The 19,230-nt window shown below is 31.6% G+C and overlaps 1 protein-coding gene across 3 annotated transcripts in view; it reads right to left on the bottom strand.

Annotated features, from left to right (window-relative positions):
* Crag (DENN domain-containing protein Crag) overlaps window positions 1-19,230 on the bottom strand; it is a 171,639-nt gene that overhangs the window by 145,291 nt on the left and 7,118 nt on the right. For all 3 annotated transcript variants that reach the window (XM_085810501.1, XM_085810503.1, XM_085810502.1), the window contains 2 exons: window positions 11,216-11,561; window positions 3,813-3,999 (listed from right to left, as the gene is read on the bottom strand). In XM_085810501.1, the coding sequence (XP_085666627.1) occupies window positions 3,813-3,999; window positions 11,216-11,514 (486 nt within the window). In that variant the 5' untranslated portion in view covers window positions 11,515-11,561. The remainder of the gene's footprint in view (window positions 1-3,812; window positions 4,000-11,215; window positions 11,562-19,230) is intronic.

Raw genomic sequence — 19,230 nt, 5'->3', positions numbered from 1 at the left:
TTAAATATGGATTGCACGATACATTAAAAAAATAAAAAACTTACATTCTTCTTTAAATCTTTTTGTATTTTTTCACTGTTCTTTCCCTGAAGTTTTCTCTGATCTGTTTTTTCTTAAAAAAACATTGGAGAATTGCACAAACTCTGCTTCGTGCAATCCTCGGCAATAGCAGCTATCTAGGAAACATTTCTTAGTTGTTCCCTTTAGAAAACTTTCAGCAAAATTCTGTATTCCTGCTGAAATTTTACCACAGTTTCTTCCATTGCTGACAAATTCCACAAGCTCTTATTTTAAAACTAAAAAAGCAAAAAATATCAAGTTTTTTTTTATAAAAACCACTGGAACTTTGAATACAACAAAAAAGAATGGTAACGAAAATGGCGGTATTGCTTGACTGATGTTATAAGCATGGTTGCCAAAAGAATGGTCATGTGCATGGCTGCCAGAGTTTGGCATATTCTGAAAATTTGGCAACTTCTACTAAGGTGGTTGCATTAATACGTAAGTACCTTTCAAAATGTCAACTGCAAATGAATCACAAAATGGTCAAAAAAGAATATTTTACAACCCAATTTTTCACACTAAGGCTGACTTCTTCTTAACACAAGGTCCCACATGCTACACTGCAACATTTTCCATTAACTAAACAAACTTCATCATATGGATAATTCTACAAGTTTTTGAATTAGAAAGGGTACCATCCTCCTGAAAAACACTAACATCTGGATTCATCAGTGCCAATTTTTTTTTTTTTTTTTTTTTAATTTGGTCTTCATTCTTTAAATTTTCTTGGTCATCATTATTAAATACTTATTCAAGTAACTGCTGAAAAGTAGCACGTGTAAATAATGTGCTCAATGATCACACTTTCTGAGAAAGAGAAAAAGATTACAAAACACATGTAAATGGCAACAGGGATGTCTGGTTTGTTGCCAAAAAAATGTTACTGGAGATAACCAAAAATAACATGAGAAGCTATATGTTTAGTATGAAAGTAGTTCACACTCCTTAAATAATGCTGAGCTCTTACACTACTCATTGTTACCCAGAGACCACAATGAGTAATCCAAGAACAAAACAAATATCAATGTAAAATAATACTTCAAGTGTTAAAATATGGTATTAATTGTAAACTGTAATATTATATGAATTTAGGAAAAAAAATCTATATTCATGTAGAGTCAAATTCTTTGAAGCTAATTCAACATTAGCACTGACACATAAAAGCTATATAAAAAATAGAAAAAGCTGATTAAAGGTTTAAGCATAATGTCATCTAAAAATGACAAAATTAATTCATTTTATATTAAGTTTTGTTTCTTAGGGAAAATCATCTTCAAACTCAAAGGACTTTTAACTCATTAATTTTTCCAAATTTCAAACACAGTTTCAAAATCAACACATTATTTTATACTTACAGCAGATTTCATTTTATCCAACTATAAAATGTTGCTTAGTTATATAACATGAGATACATTAGATAATATACACTTAAAGGTTTACTTGTTTAATATGTTTCAGGGCTAAAAGATAAAATATATGCAAATGAAAATACTACAATTTTCAATGGACCCTTAAATCCCTTTTTAATTTGGCTATTATCCCTTTATGTTTAAAAATGGTAACTGCTTATATAGAAATTGCTCTGAGCTGCATCATTTCAATGTTAATTCCTCATACAATTTTTGATAACGCTAATGGTGCAGGCAACTTCATAATGCTTCATCCAATACAATTTCAAATTTGGAAAGGAAAACTTATAATTAGGGAATGTAAAAAAAATCTCAAATGAAACTAAATTATTCTGAACTAAACTTTTAACTTGAAAACATCATATTTGCTCTTTGCTTATCGCTCTAGCTAGACTGTCATTACCACTAATCTTCTTATTCGAACATTTTTTAAAATGCAAAATCCATTCAAGAATGGGTGTGCTTGGCACCAATTTATTACTGACATATCAAGAATGTTTACTTACAACAAAACTAATGTGTTTCAACATATAAAAGAATTATTCTACTGGCTATACCTGCAAGTACCTCATCCTTTTAAAAATTATTAGTTTTCCTACAGTATTATTTATAGACATGTATATCTAATGGCTAGGACCAATATAATATATCCACATTACATTATCAATGACAAAATCCCCCATTCTAATATACATACATACAAATAAAACTTCCATGTTAAACAATCTTCTGTTTGCTTTATTTGAATTTCTCAAAACCTAATAAACTGCAATGGCAAATGTAGTCTTTGCAAAATACTGGATATCAAGCATTTCTCACAAAACTCTTACTTTTGTTAAAACAAGGTAAAATATTCTTCAACATACTTTTATTTTTCCTGTCAATTAATATAATGATTAACAGAGATATTATAATACTAATAAGCATGTAAGTTAAAATCTCCGATAAAGATTTTAAGAACTACAATGTCTTTTTGGAGCAAGGATGATTAAAATCCATGAACACAAATCCATTTAAGGGCTTGCAAGGGATGGGGTACAAAATTCTTGGAGTGTGTGAATTTGATCAAAAGCAGGGCAAAGACATTGTGTCATCACTAATTCTTATGGCCTAAAACCAATAAAATTTCTATTTTAAACAATCTTCTATTTGCTTTACTTGAATTTCTCAAAACCTAATAGACTGCAATGGCAAATGTAGTCTTTGCAAAATACATTTTTATTTCTCATGTCTATTTACAACATTAATAACTGTTTCAACATTGTAAAACTGCTTTACATTAACAGCTTTGCTTAGTATTCTATACCACTTAAAATAATTCGTGCCATCAAAAATTCTACAAAGTTAATAATTTTCACGTTCAATGAAACATTAAATTCTAAACTTTAGAATGTTGCACAGAATTACAGTCAAATTTCTATAAACACACAATTCATTTCAGCAACTGGTTTCTGAATCCCTGAGCCTTGAAGAAGAAGACAATGCATTCCCGTTTTACAGACACTCCATGATGATTTGATTTTCTTCAAACAAGAAGCTTGATTATGTAACATATATCACTTACTTTTTCTGCTTCATAAATCCTTTATTCTTAACATATTTAATTTTCAACTGAATTTCTATTCTTTTTACACATACTTTAGCTGTCTTTAAGATAATAGTAAACTTTCATTTAAAACTGTACAGAATAACATTGCTTCCTATTTAGAATCCTGACAAACATCCCTTTTTTTTAAATTTTCAGTATGACAGATTTATTTTAACTTCCATATATTATTTGAAAACATAAAAACAGCTACGGATACATCTTAATTATTTACCTCAAACATATCTCAAGAAATACTTTGCGAGACCTTTTGAATTTTCGAACTTTTAATGCCTTTTTTGATTTTGTTCATTGAAATTTACCAGCATGTATGTAAATACAGTGGTTGCTACATAAACAGAATAATTGTTACTAATATTTAAATGCTTCTAAAATATACCTAATTATTTCCCTTTAATAATTTCCTTTCCCAGTTTTTCTAAAGTTTTATTTCTTTCTCCTATTCTTTTACAATTTTGGCTACTATATTAATTTACCAATTCCATTGCTTGTTCAACCTTAATTACCAACTTTAACGTTTTACACTTAATTTACCATAAACTTAACAGCAACGATTCTCATATAATATTATTAAAAAATACAGTTCTAAATAAGACAGATAAGTAGATGCAATAGGTAAGTTTAACAGAATTTTTTGAAGCAAACTGGAACTTTTGTTTTTACACGTATCTTTTAAAAATCAATTTTTACATCTCAAGTGGAAAACATAAAATACAAAATGTGCAGTTTATTACCTTATTTGCTAAAATAACACATATATCTGTGACAACTAGTTGGTTACAAGGTGCATTTTCAGCTGCTCTGCGATATGTAATAAATGTTTTGGAACCACTATTATTTACATTGGCTGAGCGACCATACGGAGTGGTCAGGACCACTTCACTGTCAGCCATAACTTTTTCCTTACCATCATAGAGAACACTGAAATGATTGAAATAAAAATATTCATATAATTACAAAACTTTGCTAAAGATGAAAAACAATAAAAAAGTATCTAGTGCTATCTAGATTTTTAAGTTTATTTAAAGATACTCACACAGCAAACAAGATGTTTTCAAACAAATTTAATGGCTGATACTCAAATTAAGAACAGAAGTCTAAGATGGTCAAAAAAGATCATCTATAACTTATTTCAATATATTATTAGCAACAGAATTAATTCTACATGGACAGCATTCCATACTGTTTCTTTTAAATAAAGTAAAATTCTACAAAGTTAATAATTTTCACATTTTTTTTTTTTAATTTGGAAATTACGATTCTTAAAAAAAAAAAAGAAAGAAAAAGAAAAAAGAAACATCCTACAAAATCAAACATTTGTTTACCATGAACAAAAAATTCAATAAATTTAATGCTGAAGCTCTAAATTTTTAATCTTGCTATTATACAACAAAATATATTTTCAGAATGGATTTTAATCTATAAATAAATAAAATAAAAAGTAACTTACACAGCTAGCAAAATTTACCAGACAGAAAAACTTACATGCTCAATAAGAGTTTCTCTAACAAACTAAATGGTAAGTATTTAAAAAAAATGTCCAAGATGTGCAACAAGATCCTTTAATTTATCTAAATATAATGCCAACCAGTCTCTACAATTAAACATTGTAACTGCTCCTGATACTATAAACTATGGTTTAGCTATGACATTAGGATGGCCTCTGGTGAACAGGCAGTGAAAAATTTCAGTAAAGGCCAAGTCACGAACCTGTTGGGTGGTATCTAACATGGGTTATTGAACATGTTAGGTGGTATCTAACCCATCTAACATGACCCCCTATAAGTGATGCCCAACGTTAATGTTTAAGAATTTTCGCTTGGCCTTTGCTCATTATTTTCTCTTTCAGAATGAGAAGTTAAATCCACACTCAATGGAAACCTCCAATACCCACCACTGAATAAAACTTTGGGTAATGTCTGAAAATATCCTCGCCCATCAGGTACGAGTATTATTTTTTTCTGCCGCTCTGATGACTTGATATCATTTGTTTCCATTTAAAAATTAACATTCTATAATGTTTTTACCTCTTAATGTTGAAAATGTGAAAATATTTAAATGTTAACATGTGTTCCTAAAGTATATATATAAAAGCATAGATATATACATGTGTGTCTGTGTGCTTTTTATGAATATTATGTGATTTTTTGAGAAATTCTTTGATTTTCGTTTACACATAATGCATGCATGAGAAGAACAATATATTCATAATATTCACTTTTTTGTTTAGAAATAATATGTGTATATGTGCAATATATTAAAAGCGAGGCATTTTAGAAGTACACTGTTGCATCAGAAACTGTTATATACAAGTCCAAGTTCTGCTGCTTGCCGTTGATTATCGTGCAAGATTGGGCAACTTGTAATTATGTATAATAAATCTATTCTATCTTAAACTGTGGGTTGCGACCTGCAGCAGGCGGTTGCCAAAAAATTTGGCAGTTTTTATATTTCTTTAACTTATTATAATAATTTTACACAATGTATCTGAAAATAGATAAATATAAGACAATACAAAAAAAGAAAAAAGGAAAACATTTCGAAGCAATTTTTTTATAATAGAAACATTCATTTTAATTGCTTTGCACATGATGCTGTCATTTCATCTGTTACTTATTTAAAATTTTCACAATGTTCTATGTCTTAAAATTAGAAATTAAAGTTAATGACCTAAAAACTGCAATAGTATATTACAGTATAAGTGAAAAAATTGGCAGTTTTACACACACGTGTGTCGGATTTGTGCAGGTGCTTATGGGGTCCCGCAAAATTTTCGTAAATATTATGGGGTTCTGAGGGTCACGAAAGAATCTCAGTGATAAAAAGGAGTTGGGACTGAAAAAAGTTTAAGAAATCCTGTTATAAAGCATAATTAGTTTTGATTTAATTCATAGTTCTGGCACCAAACCCACTTCACGTGCCAATACACCTAGGCATTTTATGTTTATTAATCTGTGCCTCCATAAAGATTCCTCCCTCACTGATATTTTGTCTTTCATTTCCAGGTAGATTGAAAATTGTTTATATTTGATGATTTAAAGTAGTGTGTGAGTCTACCTTGCAAAATGTTTTTCTTCTAAGGAACAGAATGGTATTATTATTATTTTTTCCATACATTATTTTCATTCAGTGTCATATTTTTTTCATATTAAATTTTGTGGTAAATGGTACTTCATATTGCTTTATTATTTTAAGAACAGAGAAAATCTATTTTATAATTATTTCTGTTGGGTAATCTCTCTATGCATAAAAGTAACTTTAAAAACTCATAAACTATGTATCAAAATCTTGCATAAGTTCTTCAAATTTTGTATTTAACTTTAGTGACATTCTGCAGCACAAACTGACTTTCGTACAAATCAATTATTGGACAACCAAATGACTTTACAGAGCTTTTCTTGGTAAGATGACCTCAATAAGACTTCCTATTTAGTGGCATAATAAAGTTTCCCCCCTCAAAGAATTTACCACAAGTGAAATACATCACCATGTCATTTTATGCTGAAGGAAGAAAACGACTATGAAGTTCACTCTCACCAACAGGATTCAAAGGGACAAAGAGATTCACATGACTCAGGTACACATTCATTGAAAGAAGGTGATTCCACATACCTTTATTTGTAACAGTCACAGCAAAGGGTAACAGAACACTTTTAGAATTAAATTTTCTTGGAAGTGCTGGGATTATTTTAGACCTACTAAATCATTGCTGGTTTTATCACAATAATCCAAAATAGAACTTTAAGTGTATTGATGATGATTTTTTACCCACTCATGGATCCAAATGTATGGTGCCAGTTAGCACTGTACTGTTAAGAAAAGGTGAAGGACAATATCTATCTCCTCATCAAAGATCACAATTCAAGAAACTCCAATTCTTCCTTTTAAAACATGTTCTTGGTTTAAAAGATATATACAAAACTTATTATAATAATTTTACACAATGTATCTGAAAATAGATAAATATAAGAGAATACAAAAGAAAAAAGGAAAACATTTCGAAGCAATTTTTTTTATAATAGAAACATTCATTTTAATTGCTTTGCACATGATGCTGTCATTTCATCTGTTACTTATTTAAACACTTTTAGAATTAAATTTTCTTGGAAGTGCTGGGATTATTTTAGACCTACTAAATCATTGGTGGTTTTATCACAATAATCCGAAATAGAACTTTAAGTGTATTGATGATGATTTTTAACCCACTGAGGGATCCAAATGTATGGTGCCAGTTAGCACTGTACTGTTAAGAAAAGGTGAAGGACAATATCTATCTCCTCATCAAAGATCACAATTCAAGAAACTAAAATTCTTCCTTTTAAAACATGTTCTTGGTTTAGAAGATATATACAAAACTTCGCAGAAATATCACGACCCCTTAGTGATCTAACAAAGAAGAAAGTCCAGTGTGAATGGGGTTTCAACCAGTAAAAAGCATTTGAAACTCTAAATAAACTGCCTCATAACACCTCCCACGTTGAAGAAGACAAATGGAACTCTACCTTATATTCTTCGAACTGATGCAAGCAATTGGATTCTTTGAACTGTTTTACTTCAAGGACAAAGAGCAAAAGGGCACTCTATTGAATATGCCAGCCTACAGCTTTCTGCGGCTGAGCGAAACTATTTGATGACTGAATGAGAAGCCTTCGCTGTCGTCTGGGCCCTGAAGAAGTTTCGTGGGATCATTCATTGAAGGATCACACATAATTGTGGCATCTGATCATTAACCTTCGAAATGGTTTTTTAACCTCAAGTATCTAAAAGAATGACTTGCTAGATGAGCACTTGAAATTCAGTCTTTCAGACTGAAAGTTTAATACATCCGTGGAAAGGCAAACATCATTGCTGACATGCTGTCCTATATCAATTTCTGAATATGAAGTTTCACCTTCCCTGATTTCAAATATATCTGTAGTTGACATGCCCACAAGAAGTCCAAAAGACATGCGCAAATCTCTATTCAAAGATGAAAATTTTAAAAAGATTATCGAAAGTTTCAAATCCACTCAGAAAACTAAAGAACGTGCCAATTGGGCTGAACAGGGATTCTTAACGAATCAAGGTGTTCTCTGCCAATACATGCCTGGTTCTGAATTGGAAGAGGCCCAGTTAGTCATTCCAACTGCCTTCTATGAGATATATCTGACTATGTATATATATCCGACTATATGAAAAGTTGTCCTGAATGCAACTGCTAGAATGCTATCAACCAAAAGCCAACTGGATTACTAAGAGCCCCTGTCTATTCTCAATCTTGTGAGATCATCTCTAAAGACTTGTTTGGCCATTCCCACAAACTGACAATGGAAAACAATGGATTTTCATTGTCGAAGACTGTACTATGTGATGTGTTGAATTATTTCCTCTTGCTCAAGCTACAGCATGTGATTGCGCCATAACCCTCATTGAAGAGATATTCATGTGGCATGGTATAATAGGAAGAATCATCAGCGATAATGGATTCCAATTTATTAGGGCCATCTAACAGCAAGTTTTAATATTATTAATTTAATATTAGTAAATATTAATCAAAACTTAATACCAGTTTACTTTCCTCAATCAAACCCTGTAGAATGAAAAAACAGAGACCTAAAACCTCATCTTGCAATCCCTGTACAAGATATGCATGGCAACTGGCATTCAAAACTCCCAGTTCTTTGTTTTGCCATGAATATGGCCATCTGTGACACTAGAGGCCATACACGAGAATTCCTAATGTTTGGAAAAGAACTGATGACTGTCAGGATGACATACACGATTTCAAGGCTGTGGTAAAAAACAATGATAATGAATGTGATGTCTTAAATAATTCGCAACTATTACAAAGGACATACAAGAACACATCGAAACAAAGCAAGATCAACATAAAAGGCAATATGACAAAGGATGATGACAAGTGTTTTATTCACGAGGTGATAAAGTTACAAACAGGATGCAAAGTTTTTTGCATCCCATTAGCAATGCAAAAAACAAGAAGACTCCAGGCACTCACTGGAAACCTCTAGCAGGTTAAAGGCTTGCTGAATTCGCCATCGGAGCTGTTTCGCCTTGCACAACCATGAATATCTGGATATATAGCTCCACCACAACCAACAGAACGAACAAGACAGTACCATACGGTCCCTGCTGAGCCTGAAACAGCCATCATCAGCGATGACTTCAGTCCTGCGGAGACTGAATTTAAACACCCATGGCTGAGGCTACCTAGGTATAGATCTTAATCAGTAACTTCCCGGGTTTTACCAGAGTCGATCCCCGGAGGGACATTCAAATAAGATAAGAATTTTCTTGTTCAGACAGACAGAGAGACGAACTGCTTGCTTTAATGATTGCCCGGCGCCTTTTTGACTCAGCGCACCTATTGTCGGCGTGGGCTTGATCATCAGAGAAACTTTTATTATCCTACTATGTTGGCAACATTGAAATGACAGAGTGACTATGTGGGTCATCTTAAACAAATAATGGTACTCTTCAGTTATCGGTGGACCGGATTCAGAAATGCATGTGTGCATATATGTGTGTGCATAGAGATAGACTCACATATATATGCATGCACACATGTACACATACATATGTATGTAAGTACTTATATACATGCATACATGCACACACACACACACACATGTGGTACATACATACGTTTTTTAATCTTGTTCTGATAGCAGCCCCAAATAATTGTAAAGAATATAAGAGAAAAAACATTTACGATGCTGCTCCATCACCTTGCTGATTTGTGATTATGATCTGTCAGCAATGGGGATAAAGTTTTGGCAATGTTCAGAGACACCAAAACAGTGTTTCTGTCAATAAAAAGTAGAGATGGTTAACAGTGTTATTTTATATCTAATTATAGCAGTAAAATGATGACTTTTGACAAACATTAAATATGGCTGCCTCAACTGGCAGATGCCACATGAAGTACTTTTTTATACAATGTAAGACAAATGTATAAGTATAATGACAAATACTGAAGGATATGCTAGGTCCTTTTCAGGACTACATCAGAGCATTCTTCAGGTAATAATGTATAATATAATAATTTTGTAATGTAATAAATTTTCCAGTAATGTAATAAAAGTGAGTACATATACTTTATTTGTTATTTATCTATTTACTTATTTACATAATGTTGCTTTTTATATGGTTTAGTACGCTAATTATATTAGTTTTTTTTCTTGGTTTTCATCATGATTCACCAGCAACAGGTCACCAGATGAGTGTCAGGTTAACTATTATGAGAATACCAAAAGTTTTACAAGGGGGAAGAAAAGATAGGACTTATGAACTCAAACACATTTACTTGATATGCTGAAATTGTTCTACTACGTAATTAATATACTTAAATATAATGCCTTCATGTAAAATTAGGTAAATCCATAAAAATTAAGCAACTGACTATCTTACTGCCTTTTTTAAATGCTGGATTTAAACCACTGGTTTTCAAACTTTATCAACTCTGGGAACCCATGAAACTATATTTGGGAGAAAGGGGGGGGGAAGAATCGTTACCTGTATGAAAGTAAATGTTAAAAATGCTTCAAAAATACATTACTTTAGTAGTATACACTGTACGTAGAAAATCGTGACCATATTCATGGTTTTCATTTTTATTCAAACAGTATCTATAGAATTCTTTTAATTAATTATTTTAGATGTTCAGCTCTGCAGTCCACATAGTTTTCAAAAATATTCCCCCGCCCCTTGAATTAAATGGAATTTTTTAAAGAATTGCATGGAGGCCCAAGCTTCTGCAAAACATAATCTGAAGACTACCGGATTAAACATATAAGTATTTTCGGAAGCACATTTTAATAAATTACAAAACCATGTACTGCCTGCTATTCAAGCCAATATGGTATGCAGGATTATGATCATATTTTGTTTATCATTTAATATTTTCACAGAAAATATTAAACGATAAACAATGATTTAAATATAATTACATTATACACTTCGTAAAAAATTTTCGCAATATTTATACATTTTCAAACAAATATTTATATATGTTTTAAACAGAAAGAAACAAAAATTATTACACTTTAGATGAACATGAATTGAACATTACACTAAATAAGTCTCAATGTTTTTTCACAAAACTGACCCAGAACAAACATAAGAAACACAGATTACTTACCCGACATCCACCAAAGGTGGCTTATCCCTTCCTCGTTTGTAACAAAAATATATGTTAGGACTTCGTAAGCTCCCATGATTTAAATCTGCAGTAAAGTTAAAAGGAGTATATTCTATACAAGTATATCCTTTAGGTACAATCTCCCCTTGGCTACGTATTATCACTGTTATGTCTGTAATGGGAACTAAAGGATGTGTTGTTTTCGGGCTTATTCCATCTCGAGAAAACTCATCTAATTTTGAAGGATTATCCGGAAGCCCAGCGACAACAAAGTAATCAGCTACTCTTTTATCGTCCATTCTTCACAGCCAACATCCTGGGTATTAAATGTTTTGTGGAAGCTTACCTAAAAAGAATGAATTTTAATTAAGGAGTCTATTTTTAAAAAGAATGTTAAAAGAATTACTCAAAGTGGGCACCAGTTTTCATACAATAAAGAAGTGTCCAGTGAATTAGATATTTATTCACTGATAAGACAGAAAAAATTCATTAAAATGGTTTTGACTAAAACTTTAAAGATCACTTATTATTTTGGTACTTTCTGATTATCTACACCTGCATCAAAAAGTTGCAAAAAAGTATTAATGAGGAAATGCACTATATTGCCAAAAAGTATTCATGTGGCAACGTACACGTGAAAGTACCACACCAGTTTGAGTACACATGGAATTGCACTTTTGAAATTAAATGTGTAACAGAACTATTTAAGTATAATTGAACTATTTTATTCAACGCCATGAACTCATGAACTGTAACCGAACTATTTTTTTTAAATGCCATCTCCTGGCGATATGAAAAAACGTCAGTCGACCTCCAGCCACCATGATGATAGTTTACTGTTATTCTAATGTTTGATGTTCCATTTGGTACATGTTTCATTTTATGTATATTTCTTTTGTTTGTAACCATTCCTGTGTGCTCTGTTAATAAATCCTTTTAAAGCTAGCCGGCATCAGTGTTTATTGAGGAAAGGCTATATCACATTGGCGCCCAACGTAGCAGTTCCTCAATAAACATTAATGCCGTTCTATAAACATTAATGCCAATGTAGCCGTTCCTCAATAAACACTAATGCTGGCTAGCTTTAAAAGGATTTATTAACAGAGCACACAGGAACGGTTACAAATGATAATTTTTCTGATTAGAGTTTTTTCTTTTTTTTTAATCAAGTACATTTAATTTTATCATAACAAATGGTAACAGGATTATTAAGTTTGCCCTCTTTTACTTTCATTACATTAGCATGTACAATGAAGTTTCAAAAAAATTACAGAAGGTTTTTTAGAAAAGATATACATTTTACATTTTTTATGAATGTAGAAAAAATAGACAGTACTAGATTGATTATTGAAACAGATGTAAAGATACTGAAATGTTTCTCTCCAGAGTCACCAATGAGGTCATAACTTTTCAGTGGGGGTGCAAAAAATCAGAAAATATAATTATTTTCATTAAAAGTTCTAAAGTTTTCATTCAACTGCATGGATCATTTGCTGCATCATTAATTTATTTCAAAATGTATCAAGTTCTATCCAGAGCGAGATTTAGACTTGATAAGGCCCTAAGCTACTTAAGATATGGAGCCCTTATTTAAGTCTGTTATAATATATTTTAATACTATTTATAATATTAATTAGGGGGCTCAAGAAAGTGATGGTCCTATACTATAGCTTGTGTAGCTTAATGTAAATCCAGCCCTGTTTCTAACAACAGCTTTTAAAACAGCTCATTTTATCAAAAATAATACGAAAAGGTATTTGGGCATCACCCAACACTGCCAATAATCTTACCTACAAGTGCTTTACAGTAAGCACTAGCAATCCTATGAAGTGTTCTGGATTCTTCTGAAAAGAAGTTATTTTTTTCCTTTGAGGTATTTTCAGAGGTGTAAAAGAATATGTGTATTGCTTTTATTATTTCAATGTCAGCTTCAAACTCATTATACTAAGTGCATATATATGTAGCACTATATTTAAACAATCATTTTCCCATGCAATTGTTTCTAAAACAACATTTTTACATTTATACTATATTTGATGAGAAATGAAGAAGAAATCCATTATTTCCAGGTACAAAGTATTTTGTCAAAAAGTCTCAAATGTTCTAGTTCCCATGCAAGGAAATTGTATATGGAATTAAAGTACAATGGAATATACAATACAAATGTAATGTTAACTGTTGACAAAGTGTTAGAATAAAAACTAGAAACTCATCTGTAGAAAGTCACTTGCCTTCTTATTCAGCCCAGATCATGTGGAGACAGAGATAAGCTACAAAAAATAACAATCCATCTGATGCGATTTCTAGACAAAAACCTGACAGGAATTGAGAAAACAAATTTAATGATCTGCTGACAGTAAAAATATATTTCACCACCAGTTTAACTGTTGGCTATGACATACCAAGTTATAGATACTTCAGTACTGGTTAATACCCCAGCATCCACAACTGTTCAGTTACAAAATACAGATCATATTATTATCGAAAGTTACTTTATAATCTATATAAATAAACATTCACCGTTCAAACCAAACCATTCTCTCAGTTTGATAATGGAATTAATTTATCAAAATCTTTGCATAATACATGATTTTATTGTAATGTTAGATGACCTGCAACTGCAGCTGTCAGATCAAAGATTTGGTTTATATCAATATGCAAACGGGACATTAAAAAACTGCTGTGCTCACAAAATTGTATCATCATCCATGGCACGACACCCAGGGCCTTCTGAACTACACAATTCTAACCACCACAACTAGCATCCAAACTTCTCCAATTATTAGTTTTAAGGACAAAACAATCCTCCTCTACAGCACTTATCCATCAAAGTCTAGGTCTTTTTCTTCTTTTTGCGTTATTTGGTACAGCCAAAAATATTTCTTTTAGAATGTTACTGTCGTTCATATGGATAACACGCCCAGCCCAATTGAGAAGGCTTACTTTAATGTAATGAACAACATCTGGCTATTTCAAAATTCCGTATAATTTGGTATTGGGTCTTCTACGCCAGATACCATTTTCTTGAATTCCTCCAAAAAACACTTTTCAAGACTGTGCATTCAAAATTACTAAAGATTCCTTCCTCTTTCATAATAATAGTCCAGGTCTCTGAAGCATAATTTAAGACACAACAGATTATAGTCTTGTAGAATAATAGCTTTGTGTTTCAAGTTAAAAAACCATATCTAAATAAATGGTTTAATCCATAAAAAGCTTTATTAGCCACAAAACTACATCTCTTCATTTCAAGTAGGAAACTTTTTTTTTTTTTTTTTTTTTTTTTTTTTAATTTTTTAAAGATAGATCCCAGATAAATGAAAGGTGTAACCGTTTCAAAATTATAATCCCCCAATTAAGAAATGAGTTCAGGTGTAAGTAATATTTCCAATAGTAGTCATATATTTAGTTTTATCTTAGTTTCATTTTTCATTTATTTTTACCAATTTTATCAGTTTTAAAGGAATATTAAAATCATGCTTCACTCTTAGTAATTTGTTGCAGTCAATGGAACCATATACCACTTTGTAACAATAAACAAGAGATGCAAATCAATATTATATCATGGGATCTCTCAATAATTTATCTAAGGCCTAAGATATAGCCCACAGTGGATTTACCTGTACAGAATCCACATTGACAGTCACCAATAATTTAATTTACGTAAGGAGCAAATCTCTTGTACAGTAATTTGAAAAAAGCTTTGTAGAAATGCACAGTAAACTTATCCTTCTACAGTGGTGGCCAAAATTGTGGACACTTTTGGAAATTTTTATGTTTTTGAACTTTGTATGCTTATAGAAAACGTTACGTTTCACAAAATGCAAACTTGTATATATCATTTTAAAGAGAATTTATTACTGAATTCAATACAAAACACAAAATTCAATTATTTGCAATACAAAAAAAGTTAAATGATAATAGTTATCGATATACATTAGATAGTGATGATTGCAGTGAGTTATCAGTACTTAGTAGGGTACCCTTTATTTTTTATTACAGCTTCACATCGACGTTTCATTGAGCTGAGAAGAGTTTTAAGCTCTTCTTTCGTTATTACATGATGCCAGGAAACAATTATAGCCTCAATTAGTTCCCTTTTATTTGATGGGCGCCTCATTCGGACAAGAGTTTTCAAACGGTGCCACAAATTTTCGATAGGATTGAGGTAAGGACTTTTTCCTGGCCATGACAACAATTTAATGCTCTTTGTACAAAACCACTCTTTCGATATTTTGGCCGTGTGGCAAGGAGCAGAATCCTGCTGAAAAATAAACGAAGCATTGTTGATAAAGAGATCTCCGCTGGAAGGTAGAAGTTTTGGTTCTAGAATAGTGTCAATGTATTTTCTGGCATTCAGTGTCCCATCGATGACATGAAGGCGACCAATACCATCAGCTGACATACATGACCAAATCATAACACTAACTGGGTTCCTCACAGTTGCTTGAATGCAGTCAGGATGTTGCTCTTCTCCTATTCTACGTCTTACATATTTTTGCCCATCACTACCGAATAACGATATTTTAGTTTCATCACTCCATATAACTTGTGACCACTGATCATCTGTCCAATTAATGTGTTCCTTTGCCCACTGTAGTCTTTTTTTTTTCATTGTTGAAAATTAAGATAAGGCTTTTTTCGTGGAATTCTACCTCTCAGTCCAACATCTGTTAATCTTCTCCTGATTGTTCTTGAACTGACAGAGACACCAGCATCATTCAGATCACTTCTGATAGCCGCTGATGACATTTTTCTATCTTGGAGACATAGTCTTTTTATTCTTCTGTCATCAATAGATGTGGTGCACTTTTTTCGGCCTTTTCCTTCTTTGTTTTTTATTAAATTTGTCTCCTGATATCGTAAACAAAACTTTCGGACTCCAGATGTAGTCATTGGACCACCCACCTGTCTTGCAATTTCAGCATAGGAAAGACCACTTTCTCGTAACACAATAATATTACATCTCTTTCTAGGTGTCCAATCTACTCTTTTATTTGATGTCATTCTTCTTGACTAAATATTAAAAATTTTTACAAAAATTCCTACTTGTAATTGCAGTGTATAAGAAACAGGTCCTCCTTCTACAGAACAAAGCAAAATAATGAATTGTTTCAAGTGTAAGCATGATGTCAAATTCTACTGGCAGTTACTAACATTTGATTGGTTCTCAGAACAAGAACAGTGATTGGCCAGGAAAGCTAGACATTACAAACCACTTCATAACTGTGTTTTTTATTTATATTAAAGTACATATAACTTTTTTTGTATTGCAAATAAATGAATTTTGTGTAATACAATTTTGCATTTTGCGAAACGTAACATTTTCTATAAGCATACAAAGTTCAAAAACATAAAAATTTCCAAAAGTGTCCACAATTTTGGCCACCACTGTATAATTTTCATAAACCAAAGAATCTCCTTTGTAGATCAGGCATACAACCCCTATGTACCAATCCTCTGGCATCTTCTCAACCAAATATTTTCAATTATTCTATGGAAAAACTCCATAGCTGTTGGTCCTCCATATTTTTGAAGCTCTGCCTGTAAGAGATTGATTGCAAGTGCTTTGTAGTTTTTAAACTTCTTGACAATCTTAGATACTATTTCCTGCAAATTTAACGATGCCAATTCAATGGAATCAGCCAAGCTATCTTCCTGTGTAATGGCAAAAGAATTTGAATTTTTACTAACTTTTAATAAGTACTCAAAATGCTTGATCCATCTTTCCAAAATTTGAGAGTTTTCACTAAGGGTATCACCTGTTTTATTTCTACAAAAAGTCTCTTTGATAGCATCTGACCTCCTAACAGAATGCACAGCACTCAATGATCTTCTTCAGGTGTTCAACATCCTTGAATCTATTTTCTTCAAAAGCTCTTCTCTTAGCCCTAAGAATTTAATTTTCATTTTCCCATATCTCATGGTATTCTTCTCCAATATTTCTAGTACTATATTGTAATGTTCTTTTTTGTTATTTTGAGAGCCTACATTCTTCATCAAAGCAAACTCTACTTTTCCGAGCTCTATGGCCCAAAACTAAACCTGCAGGATAAGGTTTTGGATAAGGTTGTTCTAAAACTATAGGTCTTCAAGATCAAAGTGTCAGTTTTCACTTATGAAATACTCCTCTTCAAAATCTCTCTGCAAGTTCTAGCCACTTCTTCCTCTTTAAGCTGATTACAATCAAACCTTTGTAGTTTCTAAAGTCATCTTTATTAGAATTTGATATTTTTTCTCTTATTCTAGCTGAAAATAAAAAGTGATTAGAATCCCTATTAGCTCCTATAAAAGCGTCAATCAAGTTTGTGCATTTAAATGGCGATACCAGTATATAGATTCTAGTTCAGATAACTTAAGGAAGTTTTTGGATGCTGTTAAGGAATTTTGTTTGACTGAAGACACGGAAATTTGTAAATAAGTGGATATTTCCTTTGTGTAGTCCTAAGATGAATTTCTTTTTTTATGTTATTTCATTGTTTGATTTAAAATGTAGTTTATTGAGATTATATATTGTTTGTCGGCTGCTCCTTTCACTTTTTAAGTGAATATAGATTGATGTGTACATGGACCAAATCAAGGGAATACACAATGCCTAGTTTGTACAATTCTCTCATTTTTTTAAATGAAAATAGGTTGACTTGTTACTTTGGATTTCTGTAGCAGCGATTTTTGAGTCAAAAATCACTACTACACAAAGCCAAAATAACAAGTCAAAGAACTGCACAAACTCAATGTCCATGTACCGCCAAATATTGCCATTTTTGCCAAGAGGCACCCATAAATATATTTTTACCAACAATGTTTTCACCCAAAATATTATGTAAAGTGAAGTATTTGATTAATTTCATGAATTGATTTATTTTAATTTTACTACTCACTGTTGTGCAGAGTTCGAGTTATGTTGTAATAAAACAACAAAATAATTGAACCACCTTCATTTAATCTTAATTTAATAATTTCTTCTTTTCTGAATTTATTCTCTACTTTTTAATTCTCCCATTCTCATTCTCATGCAATTCATACTATTGCAACTTTCATGTGAATCTGGGGTCTTATTTGTCGTAAAATGCATACCTCTTTTTACCCTAATAAATTAGAGAACAGCATATTTTAACACATACTTTTAAAAAACAATAAGAATAAAAATTTATCAGACTTTCAAAATGGTATCATTTATTTTACTCATACTTTCTTCTATAATTCATTTTATTGAGACTTTGTTTCAACTCGAGGAAACTATGATTTTCATGTAAATAAATTCTAATCACATTAAACATATTTATTTAGAAAAAGGCACATGGCTTCTGCAAATTCTATAATCTTTTAATGTGATAAACTTTAAAAAAAATTAAAAATAATTCCCTCAATATTGTGCTTAAAATTCTTTACATTGCCTAGCACTAAGCCAAGAAATTAACCACTTCCCTTACACATTTTTTTGAAAAAATTGCGAAAAAATCATCACATTTTTTTATTTTATTATTAAATACTAGGAAACGAAACAAAACGAAATATACAGGTTATAAGTTGAATTTTTAATTTTTTACAGGTGTAAAAGCATTTAGTTTTTATATTAGTTTACTATCCCGAGTTATCTCGGGAAAATAAAAAAAATTAAATATTAGTCGTTGTATGAGAGTTTTTGAAACAAGGGACAACACAAAGTGATATCTAACATTCTATACACTGCTATCTGGTCTCTTTTTCTTACTGGCTTACCTCTGGAATCTCTTTTGCGGGAGCACAGAGGACACTGTCTCATTGGATTTGATTTTTTTTCAGTATCAGGAATAACATATGGAAAATGCCTTGAGGTTATAATCACTATCTGAAAAATCATCGCTTTTGCTATCTTGCATCATCGCCATTATTTTACTTTTTTCAACGTAACTATCATTCTTTATACATTACTAATCCACAAGCCGACGTATACTAGACAATAGGGAAAACACGTGACCAGTCCCACCAAAAGAACCGCGAAACCATCAAAACTTGGCGAATTGTCAATAAAA

The sequence above is a fragment of the Stegodyphus dumicola genome, chromosome 2 (assembly GCF_044657685.1).
Source record: "Stegodyphus dumicola isolate Sdum_Otavi_A_Nest chromosome 2, ASM4465768v1".
Taxonomy (NCBI): Eukaryota; Metazoa; Arthropoda; class Arachnida; order Araneae; family Eresidae; genus Stegodyphus; species Stegodyphus dumicola.
Note: the sequence above shows the minus strand (reverse complement) of the source record. Positions and strands in the feature narration are given on the sequence as shown.